This window comes from Desmodus rotundus, chromosome 5 (genome assembly GCF_022682495.2).
Source record: "Desmodus rotundus isolate HL8 chromosome 5, HLdesRot8A.1, whole genome shotgun sequence".
Taxonomy (NCBI): Eukaryota; Metazoa; Chordata; class Mammalia; order Chiroptera; family Phyllostomidae; genus Desmodus; species Desmodus rotundus.
Window position 1 is genome coordinate 59,192,279 of NC_071391.1, and position 13,340 is coordinate 59,205,618.

Consider the following 13,340-nt stretch of genomic DNA (forward strand, 5'->3'; position numbering starts at 1 on the left):
TTACTTCATTTAGTTCAAGGAAATGGATTTACAACTCTTGATTTTTCTGTCATTGACTTTTTCTAAAATATTCCTAGGGCAACCTAATCACTTCAGAACATCCCTGGACACGTCGGGCTAACCTGGTTTTTAAACACTGCCCCAACATGTTAGGTCAGTGAACAGGCTGCTGAAGAGCTGCTGCTGCTGCTGACTTATGTCTAATGGGATATTGATTTCCCCCCAATCCCTGCAGGCTCCCCCAAGGAATCAATAACTCACTAGTCAGCGAAGCAGACAGATATGAAACAGAAGACCTTGCGAGAGCAGGGCTGTCACCCACAAATCTAAGGGTGTTTCAAAGATGGCAAACAAGACACATTAAAGAAGGTAAAGGACCACAAAAACAAGGACAAATAAAATCAATACTGAAAAATATGAAGTAATACAGAGAGGAAGAAGTCCAGCATGACTTAGTGACAAAACCCCTCCTGAACCAAGGAAGCAACCCATCGCAGAGGGTCTGACAATGGTCCTGATGGACAGAGCTGTGGCTTTTTTTTTTTTCTTTTAAAAGTAGAAGCTAAGATAGAAAGCACCAGCTAGATCCAGAGCAAATCAGACCTGAGTTTAAAATCCTAGTTCTGACACTCACTAGTTGTGACTTTCAGTGAGTTGCTTAGTCTGCTGTGCTTTGCCCTCCCCTTATCCTCATTATAAAATGAAGATAAAATAACACTACTTAAAAAACATAATAAATTAGACTATATAATAACTAAGAATGAGTCAGAAACAAAGTAGACAATCAACAAAAGGTCAAAGGGCATGCATGGATACCGTCAAGTTAAGTGGCAGACTGAGGAAAATATGTTTATTTCTGTTTCTTACCGAAACTTAAAAAATGATTTCAAAGACACAGAATATTTAAAACAGAATCTCAAAAATGAAAGTAATGAGAAAATGTGCATCAGCATTCAAGAGATCTCAACCGCTTTTTAGATCTGAAAGTGATGGAGAATAATAGTGGATTTACTAGTATGTACACAGCATGGTTTAAGGGTGTGTGAAGGGAGATATGGACACCAAGAGAGCTCAGTAATTCCCACAGAATCCAAGACTCATGTACTGACAGTGGCTGAAATCAGGGGGACTTGTTCAAGGTCAGAATGGGGAATGTCATCCACACCCTTTCTCTAGTCTCCCCTGTAGAATACTAGCAGCTAGGCATCTATACCCCTAAGCAAATACTGGTTTATCCTCTGAATAAACCAAGGGTGGGGAGGGGAACTTGAGAATCAAGAGACACTGAAAAATTCTCCTATGTAGGTGGTGTGAGACTGAAAAATGTGTCAACGAAAAGCCTGCCAATATGGCAGCTGAACCACCACGCACCCCCTCACAGAACGCTGGCATCTTCCCCACTACTGGGACAAAAGATTTCCGTAGAAAGAAAAACCTTCCAATAGCTGACATTTGGGAGTCCCCAGCAACCACCAACCTAAAGTGAAATCCACTAATCAACGATCAACACAGCCACTAACCAAAAAGCCTACTAATACACACAGAGCTTCGTATATGCTTTTGATGGTCTAGCGCCTAAAAATGAACGTTCTACCAAGGATCATCAGATGTGTAAGGGGAACAACCTACATATGAACTGTAAAAATAACTCTAATGAAATAGCTACTGCAAGAGACAAAAAATACTTTAGAAAACTAATTAGTATCTTCACAAATACAAGTGATTACACTCTTAACTAAAAAATAGGATGTGATGAAAAAGAATAATCAAAATAGGAAAGCTCTTCAAATTTAAAATTATGACTGCTGAAATTAAAATTATAATAACAGATTGGGAAGTGACTCAAAGAAATGGAAAAAATGAAATAAAAATGACAAGGTGCTGAAAATAGAAGGGATAACAAGGCATGGTAGGTGCACAGACTTACTAAACCAGTTACACTAAACCGGGAGCTCCATAGAGAAAGAACAAAGAAAACAAAGGGGAGAAAATTCTCAAAGGAGTGACATTTCTCAGAACAGAAGCCGAAAGGGCTTAAGAGGGCCCAGAACAAAGGTTCCCATAGAGTGTGGACTGCGGAATCTCAGGTCACCAGGGGTAAAGAGACATCAGACATTAAGAAGCTGCCTTTCTCTCAGGGAGAGGTAACAGCTTCTCCTTGGAGTGCTCTCACAGTCTCAGAGAGGTCAGCAGTTTTTACGGAATTTCATACTATATTATAATTATTCATTTATGTCGGTGTTCTTCCAGGAGACCGGGAACGTCTCACTGGGGAGGAACCTCGCCCTTTATCATCCGTGTTCCAATGCTTAGCAAGGTGGTGGCCTGAGTACAACCTGAGTCACAGGAGCTATGCAAGGCATCCTTCAGAAACAAGTGATGCATGAATGACTGAATGAGTGAGTGACTTAATGAACAAAGTGTAACACAGTGACTTTTAACAAGGTGCATATGAAAATCACCAAAAAGCTGTTTTCCAGAAACATACACTCTATGCCCCTCCAGGTTCCCTAAGAGTAGGGACGAGGCATCTGAAATTTTAGCAAGCGCCTCAGGTGTTCCTGATGTACAGTTCTGTTCAAGAATCATTGTCAGTGGATAGGGCTCTGGACTAGATCCTAGGTCCAGGCCTGGTTTCTCAACACAAGTCAGTAAGATGCCTCTTCGGAATTCCATTTCATTAGTAGTTAAAAAAAAAAAAAGAAAAATATTATAGCCATTGTGTGTTGCTCAAATAAGAGCAGCTGAAACAAAGGAGAAATAAATGTATAACAAGATTATGGAATTTCAGTGAGGAGAAAACTGCTAAATTCTGGTTCTAGAGAATGAAGGAGGAATAAGCTAGATAGTGAGATCGCAGGCTAATGGTAGAGTCTTGCAGGGGGCTATACACCACTGCCAGGCAAAGAATTCGCAGTTCCCAGGCTAGGGCCCAAGGAATGAAGTGGGGCTGTTCCCTTATCTTCATTTTTCTTCCCTACTTCCCCTGCCTGCTGTGCGGCACTACGATCCCCCTGCTGTGCCCAGAGTCTAGAGAGATTTCTGGATGAAAGGAGTTACATAACGTGGAGTCCTCCTGGGAAATACAGCAGTAATTAACTTTTCAGTTTCTACACAGTTCTCTGAGGATGAAAATGCTCCCACGAAGGGCAAGGGAAAGAATAATACAGTAAAGGGATCTTCTGAGAGAGTCCTTGAGAAGCAGTGCAGCAAACAATCCTGTCCCATGCAATAAACACCGACTAAATGATCACCCTCCATGCGCAGCCACTGTGCTAGCAGAAGCCAAGGAGCATCTCACAGCCCAGTGCAGGGTTAGGCCCATGAAGAAAGCAGTTTAACGTAACGTGGTCAGAGATAGGAGAGACTGTCCTCCTGACGCTCTGTAACGGATGATGCCCGAGACAAATCATAAAGGAAGAGTGAGAGACAGGTGACTAACTGGGAGAAGCATGCTGCAGGCAGGGAGAATACCAAAATGTGGACAGGGAATTGGATGCTGGTTAGTATCATTGCAGGATAAAGAGAAGGACAAAGGAGCCAGAGGCAGGCCCGGAGAGGCAGAGAACAGCCTCACTGTGGGGATTTCTGTGGTCAGGAAGCCGGAGCTTGTGAAGGATGAGTAACTGTTTAGAAGGGTGCACGGCTGGGATGTCCAGGTGGATGTGGCATCTCCAAATCAGAGGATCTGGTCTGCAGAAAGGCTGATGAAGTCAGTTTCAGACATGTGGGGTTTGGAGAGTTGTTAGAATGATATCCAGGTAGAGATCCAGAGAAGTATGGAAATCTGGAGTTCGAGAAAGAAGTCATGGCTAGAGGTGGACAACCACGAGGAAAGCTGATCCCAGAAGCAGAATCTGGTTGTAACCATTCCCTGGTCTGAGAACAGGAGACATGGTCTACTAGTGAAGACTAGGGACCATATTCAGTCATGGTCTGCACCCAGCTACACCCTGGCAATGTTTTTCTTCCCAAAGGATCCAGGACTCTACCTGCTTTTTCCATTTTCCATCACCTGCACTTTTCCACATAGCTCATCTCTGCTTCAGATTGAGCCCAAGATAGAATAAAGCCTTGGGAGCATCCTCCCTCCTTGAAATTTAGAGAGACAGGCACATAGGTCTTTTTCCTCAAAAGATTTTTTACAGAAATAAATATAAAGAGGAGATAGAAGATAATGACATGAAACGCCTTCTCTCCTGCAAACCAAGCTACTGCTATATCCTCTGAGGGCCCAAGTCTATTTCCCTACAATGTCTTAGTCAGTTGGACTTCATATTATCCAGTAAATTATAAGCATAGACCTAGACAACCTCTGGAGAATTAATTAACTAGAGATAAAAATTTAAATGTTAAAATTAATTTTTACTGATTCTTAAGCAAATGAGTAACTTGAGTTTGAGACCCTTGTACTTAAACTACTCTCAACTTCAAGAAACTCCCATTTTTCATGTAGGGCATGAAGAATTTGTCAGAGTGATGATTCTAATAGTTGTACTACAGACTAATGGTCATGACATAAAATGATCATGACTAGCCCTTGCCAGTGTTGCTCAGCTGGTTGGAGTGCTGTCCCTTAACCGAAGGGTTGCGGGTTCGATTCTCAGTCAGGGCATATACACCTAGGTTGCAGGTCCAACCCTTGGTCCGGGTGCATACTATCCCTGGACCGGGTGTTATGGAAAGCAACCAATTAATGCTTCTCTCACATCGATGTTTCTCTCTCTCCCTTCCTCTCTTGCTCCCCTTCTCTTTCACTATCTCTAAAAAGCAATGCACAAATGTCCTCAGGTAAGAATAAAAAAAGGTTTTTTTAATGATCATGACTATGAAACATTTCCTCTAAGTGATGCCTCCTAACCTTGCTGATTTTACATCCCAGTTTGGGTCCTTTCTTTTAAAATGTCCCTAAGTTCAGCCAACTCTAGTCAGATGAGCCAAAAATACAGGGTCAGATGTGCTGCGACCAGTTAAGTCAGTGCAGACACATCATACAACTCATCCGAATTCTTCAGAGATGGACACCTGAAGCCTGGAACACCTATTTCCCTAAAGCCTGGAACACCTATTTTCCAAAAGGGAGTTTCAACAATAAGACATTTTAGGAGTAAGAACTGGTGCCTAATAACATGCTCTGAACTCAGAAATGGCTCAATATACATCGTTCAAAGCACAGACCGTGATATTCAATACAAATTGAATAACGAATATACCAGTGACTGTCAAAAATTTTTCATGGTTTGACATTTGAAAAATGGGAACAATCAGAGATGGTCCAATACCCAGCTTAAAAATAAAGGAATTTCTAAAAAATGATGTCCTATATTCAATCCATTAAACATGAATTAGAATAACCATCTACCCATACCCAAGTGTAATTATCTATGAATTTCCAGTTTGTATAAATACATTATGTTTCTAAGCGCATATTTTCTAGAAGCCTATAAAAAGAAATGATGTGTGATGCTTCTCTTCAAGCAGCTTCCAGAAAACTAGCCACTTCTTAACTGTGGCATATTTCAGCTTGCAGAGCAATTAAAAAATAATGGTAAGAATATTAAAAGCTCACTAAGCTCAACAAAACACAGAAAACTTTCTCTCCACATGAAAATTCTAGGCCAGTGTGCCCTAAATATGTTCTAGCGCTTTGCTGAGTGTCCTGTGTGGCCTAAAGCCGTCAGGAGCTGCTGCACAGTTAGTCCTTTGACAGGAGGTAGCAAAAAAGCCACTATGTGCAAGACACACCTTAACTTTAGAAATCACACTGACATAGGACACACCCTGATTTTAAAATGTTAACATATGAAGGAGCAAAAAGTGTATGCTAGAATCCAAAAAATAGGGAGAAACCTCATACAGCTTTAGGGAAGTCACCTGTCTCAACTTTTTTTTCTTTAATATAGTGATAAAAATAATGCCCACCTTGTAGGATCATGGTAAGGATTAAATGAGTTCATACACATAAAAATCTTTGCACAAAGCTAACATACAGCAAACAGCAAGAAACACAGTCATTGTTATTACTGGAGATTTGGAATGCACATTCGAATATCAAAGTCCCGAGAAGTCCTGCAGCAGGGGAAGCATTTCTTTAAGCTGGTTTTCTCAAACGTTTTTGACCACACTTATTAATCCAGTTTCTCAGCTGTTACGTAGAGAAGCTGATGATGAAACAGTTTACTCAAGGACGTTGGGTAACTTGCCGCAGTATTCGGCAGTGTAGACAAACAGGCTCAACCACCCTAAGCTTCTGGAAACTCAAACCCCACACAGGGCAGACAGGCCTGATGAGGGCACAGCTGCGGCCACCACTGAGCACGACTAGATCTTGTCATCTGCAAACCTCCGAGAAACTCCCCTGAATACAACTGTTCCTGGGGCCAGCAATGATTCTGTTTCTGTGTCAAGTATAAGACCCCGAAAACTCTGCTGCCTATCAAGGATGGAGGCCTGTTCTTCCACCACACTGCCTGGGGGAAAAATGGATTCTGCGTTGCACCATCTTTCTCTGGTTGCTCACTTCTGAGTCAGCATGATTGGTGGAATCTAGGCCATGAGCCTGTGCCCTAGCTGCAGAGAAGGCAAAGGAAGGAGGCTTCACGGGTTCTTCCTGGGGAGGTGAGCCTCCCGTGGCTATACGTTCCCCAAAGATAGCAGATGTGTTTAACAGTTGCTGGAAAGCCTGAACACATGAAAGATATCCACTACCCTGTGAAACACCCACTCTTCCCCCCAAAAACTAACTTTGAATGGAGAACACTATTGGATATGCTCCTCCTCTCTGCGGGACACACACAACACTCTTCAGCTTCAGGGAAAAGACTCAAATTGAGTGGAGCTTAATGTAAGAAAGTTATTCCTAGGACACCCACTGATCTTAGAACATTCTGAAAAGAGGGTGGGCCTAAAATGTCACTGTAAGTAGGACAGAAACAGCCATGGAAATCTGCCAAGGAGGAGGGCTGAGGCGGAACGACCAGGAGAAAGGACACTGCAGTTCTTTCTGTGAGTTTGGTCCCTGTCACCACGGGTGGACAGATGACATTTGCTCCATTATTTCCTGTCTACACTGGTTTTTCCGGGTGTCCTGTTTCTGAACACAGCCACAGACAAGTAACTGCACCGCAAGGGCGGGACGCAGTAACTGGGGAAGAGCTGAGATACAGAAACAGACCCTTGTGTCAAGAGCAGCTGCTGTGTGCCTCGGGGCCACACACAGATGGGGACACCCAGACCAGTGGGTGGGCTGTGGGAACAGATAATACAAATGATAAAGATGATGATGATGGTGTGTGTGTGTGTGTGTGTGTGTGTGTGTGTGTGTGTGAGATCAGACACAACATATCCAGGGACCCCACATATATTATGTCACTTCTTGAAGGTGGATGGCTATGGTCACAGAGTAAATACAAAAGGAGCAACTGGTGGGGATTCCAGCAGTGGGCACCCCGAATGGATGAGGTAAATGGGTCAGCAGTCAGCAGAGTCCCGTCATCCATTGTGATGGGCCCAGAAGACAGGAATCACAGCTTTGCGGATGCAGTTACAAAGGCAGGGCAGGGCCCTCATTCTAAAGAGACAAATTTACCAAAGTATATTGTAAAGACTGGGCTTGGGCACAGTAATGCATAAAATAGCCATTAATACAGCTTGGGTGTGATGTGGACAGTGTGATGTATTGGAGCTCCTGATCTATAGGCTGAGCATGTAAATTTTAATTACAAACCAGGAATGAGAATCTCATCAATAATTAGGCTAGGACAGCAGGCATAAACCAAGAATGTTCCAGGAAAATGAGACATATGATCTCCGCAATTATACATTATCTAGCCCTAGTGAATCCACAGGTTGAATTCAAGTAAACACAACTGATAAAGGGAAAGAATGCAGTGCTTGAAAACCAAAGAAAACCTGACTTAGGAGAGACTGTACTTCTAGCCTTTTTTTTTAGAGAGAGGGTAAGGGAGGGAGAAAGAGAGGAAGGGAAACATCAATGCGTGGTTGCCTCTCCCACGTCCCCTACTGGGGACCTGGCCCACAACTCAGGCATGTGCCCTAGACTAGGAATGGAACTGGCGACCCTGTGGTTCGCAGGTCAGCATTCAATCTGCTGAGCCACAGCAGCCAGGGCTCCTTTGATTTTAATATTTGAAAATAAATATTTGATGTAAAAAATCAAGAGATGCTAGCATGTATTTAATTTTCATTTTTTTCTTTCTTAATTCACTGCCAGAAGCTACCCATGATTATTCCAGCAACAACAGTACAAGGCATGAAAACTCTATGAAATTACTCCGGGAGACTGAAGAGCAAGGTCAATGAGTCTAGGCGGTGGGGTGAGTGAGGATGGAGGCTGGTCTCAGAGACAAACTCCTCTACCACCCTGCTGGCTCCAGCTCCAGAGACGGCCAAGCTGATGGTAATACCCGCAGGATTTCTGCCTTTGGTGCATTAGAAATTTTGCAGACAGAAAAAAGGAAATCAGATGTGTATCACCAGACTGATTATGACGTCACTCAAGAGGACTCTAATTGTTAGTAGATTCACTTTCTAAGAGAACGATCTCTATGGGAAATCTTCCTGATCCCAAATGTAATCAAAGAAGGAATCGGTAGCTGTCTCCAAATGCTGCCATCTTGGCTTCAGGCTGACAGTCAGATCTGGGCCTCTGTTCTGTGAAAGCAGTAACACTATCCTCACAAAGTAAGCAGAGCTTCATCAGATGCTTTCAAAAAGACCTTCTGAGCCGTGTGACACTCCAGCCTGTCAGTGCTGCAGTATTATTCCTGAGCTTCTAGGTGTTGACTTTGAATACTGACCTGGCTCCAGGAAGCCCATTTCCCTAGTGAGACACTCAGAAGGGCAATTTCAGTGGCAGTACGTTTGGGAGAAGGGGACACGCTGAATGCAGGCACTACCTTTTCCAGTGAGGCCGTGTGCCCTCTTGGTTACGCTGAGTGCACTTCAGGCTTGTGAAATTCCCTCCACCTCGCTCTGTGAAAAGGATCTCACCAAAGTTTACATGTGCAGGGATTTAGAGGATTATATAAATCCAGAATGTAAGGTCAGCGGGGCCTTAAGTTAATGAACTTCATGCCCCTAGGCAGAGTTCAGCTAGGCAGTGGCCCAGTGGGCATGTCAGAGTGGGCAGAGAGATGTTCAGAAAGTCCTTGGTCCCGCAAGCAATTTTAACTCTCCCCACAAATTCATAGGCTTCTTCCTGTCTTTTCTATTTTTCTTGCTAGCTCTTAATCACTATCAAACACCCCATATATTTACTTATGTTGTGTTGTTGTTATTATCATACATGAAATCATGATTCTGTGTTGTATAAATATCTCTATTCTTAGTGCCTGCTACATAACACTTGTGCAATAATAATAATTTGTTGAATGAATAAATGATGGAAGAGTCCCCTACCCATATAAATGTGAGTCATTCAATCTAGTTTTCCCCTCAGATATAAAGTAACCAATTGAGAAAAAGAGTTCTCCAAAATCCACTTCTGGGCTGAAAAGGGACTCTATTGAAAGAAAGGAACTGGAAGGAACAGGCAGGCGCTGTGGAGGAAAAGTGAGGGTGGGGCTAAGAGACAGGAGAATTGTTTTAAAAGCCAGACTAACATCCAAAAATCACGACTAAAAAATGTAGTATTTCTTAAATTTCTGCAACTTAAAGTCACATCTGTGAGGTTTGCTCTACCTCTCTCTTTGCAACAATAAATTCTTTAAACAAAACCCCAAAAAGGTTTGGTGACATCAGGAAGTAGAAAATGATAGCTACTATGTCTTCAATAAAAGGATGCACCCTAAGAAACAGATGGACAAGGAATTTTAATGGGAAAGTAAGGGAAAATAAAGAGGAAAAGTTCACTGAGACGCCAAGAAGGAAGACAAGGAACTGAGAAGTAACTTCTGAATGCAAGGCCCTCTTAGAGACAGCACAGAGAGAAGGTAGGGACTGAGACTCTCCATGAAATAGTGGGAACAGAAATAATTCCAACAGGGACAGAAAGTGTCAGCACAACCCACTTATCCTTCTGCATCATCTCCTGATCCAAGCAGTTGCTTAATCCTGCCGGTGTTTCCACTTCAGCGATATTCTCACATCAGGTTTTCCTTTCAATCCCTAAATCCATTTGCTTAATTCAAAGGCTTGTCATTTTCCCATAGGAATGCAGTAATTACCGTGCTACCGTGTCCAGGTTCACCTGCATGCAATCCATCCTTCCCTAGTTCTCAGGGCCAATCTGGCCCTTCTACTCTCCAGCGAAAAACCAGTCCAAGGCTCCCCCTCAGCCTATCAGAATGGCGTCCACTCAAGTAGTGTTTTCAAACGATTCTCTAATGTTCACGATAAGGCCTAAGTATAAATTCCATAATGAGGTATTGTACAGACAATGCCTATGTTATTGCAGCTGAACCTCAAACAACTAGCCCAGTGCCTGTGTGCAACAAGTATTTAATACTCGCTCCACAAATAAATGAAAGTGGAAAAATCATGATATAAAACTGTAGAATGCAATCCTAATAATGGAAAACACAGACATGCATACAGAAAATATCAGAAAAAAACAGCAAAACATTTATTTATATTTTATTTATGCATTTTTTAACTCTCAAAATTACCATTAAAGTGATATTTCTCTCTGATACTGAGATGCAAAAATACTGTCCACACAACAAAAAGGGATTTGAGCAAAAGTCATTTACCTGACAAATCAGAAAGCAGTGTGGGGTATAAGCTATAACACCCTCATCACCCATACCTGACTCTTCATTTCCAGCCCTAACTACACCCCGCTTCCTGCTGCCTCTCGGCCACCCAAGAGAGTGAGCAGGGCCAAGCCACATTACGGTCTTCACATTCCTATTTGCCGTCTACTCTCTCCCTCCACTATCCCAGTATTCCCAATGCCACAGTCTGTGTTGTTGTCATCTTTTCATTTCCAGGGCAAAGCATAATTCCTGGCACAGAAGAACTTATCATATGTCAATGGATGGGGTAGATTAATTAATATATGAATAAGGCAGAAACACCAACTGTGTGGCCCATTTCATTCATTTATTCTAAAATCATACTTACCTACTAGGGTTGCTGTCAGGACTAATGAGAAGATGCGTGTAAAATATCCCTGACACATAAGCACTCAATAAACAAAAACATTTATTAACTACTACCACCAGGATGATGTACGAGATGCTTTGCTCCCTGCGTCACAATCATCTTAAACTGTGGATGAGAGTTCTTGCCCCGCCCATCTTACCCGCTGAGGTGAGCAAGGGCTTACAGCAGTTGGGGAACTATAAATCACTAGCCAGACACATATTATTATCATTATGATGATGACGATGATGATTACATGTCATTTCCTTTGTGAATCTTGCCTACAATAAGTTTATCTTTTAAGGTCATATTACCTTTGCTGATGTTTCAAACCATCCTACGAAACCGTGCTCCTTGCAGAACTCGTCCATCTTGAGGCCATTATTCATGAGCACATCCTTCCCCTGGTCACATTTGTTGGCCAACAAAACAACTGAAACTGGTTTTCCATTAGGGAGACTTAACTTTGAGTCCAAGTCATTTTTCCACTTTGTCACTGCTTCAAATGTAGCTGGCCTGGTGACATCGAAGACAATGAATGCACCCATGGCTTCTCGGTAATAGACCCTTGTCATGTTTCCAAATCTTTCTTGACCTATCAGCAAAGAAAAAGAGAAATAAGAAACTTCCTGCAATTCTAGACCAATACATGGCAATGTTATGAGGCCTCCAGTATGAGCTGTGCTTCATTGCTTATCTTTAAGGCGTGAATGAAATATAGAATCACGCAGCTTTGTTCCTGATACTGGAGTCTAGAGGGGATTCATTCATGTAACAAGTATTTATTGAGACTTCTGGATACCATGTGATGTCCTAGAACTGTGCTAATACAGTATCCCACTAGCCACATATGGCTATGTAAGTTTAAATTAGATAAAACTAATTAAAATTTAAAATCCAGTCCTTCAGTCACACTCTCTAGCTACATTTTGAGTGTTCAGTAGCCACATGTGGCTACAGGCTACAGTTTTACACAACTCCAATACAGAACACGTCTATTAGCACAGAATGGTGTGTTGGGCAACACTGCTCTCGATGCATGGGATACAACGATAAAACGAGGAAATCCCTGCCGTCATGGAGATTACATTTTGGTGGGGTGATATAATGATAAACACAACAAACACCTAATGGTAATAACGTAACACTTAAATAATGTAATAGTTAAGAAATACATCCACAGTCAATTCTAATTAAGGGTAGATAAGAGCAGCATTTATTGTATGTTTACTAACCATCGGAGATGTGATTTACATAAATGATCATGAAGGTACAATTGTCATCCCCATTTTAAAGTGAGGAAATTGAGACTTAGGGAGGCTGAGTAACCTGTTCAAATTGTACAGATCAATTAACTTCAGAAGTCGGAATTCAAAAGTGAGCTTCTTCATCCAGAGCCTACAGTCATTTACCAACACTGAGTATTCTCAAGTAATGAGCCAGAGTCCTGTACTAGCTTTCCTCCAGGTTCCCATATCAGGAGTGTCCCCTTCAACTCAATTAAATGGATAACAGATATTCATGTGTCGGTGCCAGTCTCTGAGTGACATGCTAGGACAAGAACAGTGAACTAGGTGACCGCTGCCCTTAAGCAGTCTACAATCTATTGTGTAAGAAAAGCCCTCTGACACAGAGAGAGAGAGAGAGAGAGAGAGAGAGAGAGAGAGAGAGAGAGAGAGATGGGAGGGAGGGATAGGGAGAGGAAGAGCAAAGGAAGGAAGGAAGAAAGGAAATAAATAAATAAATAAATAAATAAATAAATAAATAAATAAGTTGGTCTTTTTTAGACCAATCAGCTAGAATCATTTCTGCTCTGATTCTTAATTTTCTAAGTGAATCTTTGCAAGTTTATTACACACTCTAAGTTTAGCCTTCCTCATCGGTAAAATGGTAATTATAGTACGTACCTCAAGAGGTTGTCATAAGAATGAAATGAATTAACCTGTGTAAACCACCCAGCACAGTACCTTATAACAACCTGGTACTTAAGTTTTCCTTCCCTTTCTCCAGCTGTTAAAATTTACAAAAGCCAATATGATATATAGTAAAATCATAGCTCCTGTCCAGAGTTTATAACAAAAAAAAATTACAGGTATTTCAGCTGAATAACAGAAATCAACAAAATCCTATTGCTTGTCATTCTATCTACTAGTCGTTGCTGAAGATAAGGTTTAATGAAAACTGGGTTTGTATTTTCCAAACCAAAAAGCTCCAGACGTATATAAGACAAAGAC

At 41.9% G+C, this 13,340-nt stretch overlaps 1 protein-coding gene across 1 annotated transcript in view; it reads right to left on the bottom strand.

The window, feature by feature from the left end:
* Positions 1 to 13,340, bottom strand: part of RAB38 (RAB38, member RAS oncogene family) — a 46,378-nt gene that overhangs the window by 15,460 nt on the left and 17,578 nt on the right. The window contains exon 2 of the mRNA XM_024572764.4: positions 11,421 to 11,701. Coding sequence (XP_024428532.1) covers positions 11,421 to 11,701 — 281 coding nt within the window. The remainder of the gene's footprint in view (positions 1 to 11,420; positions 11,702 to 13,340) is intronic.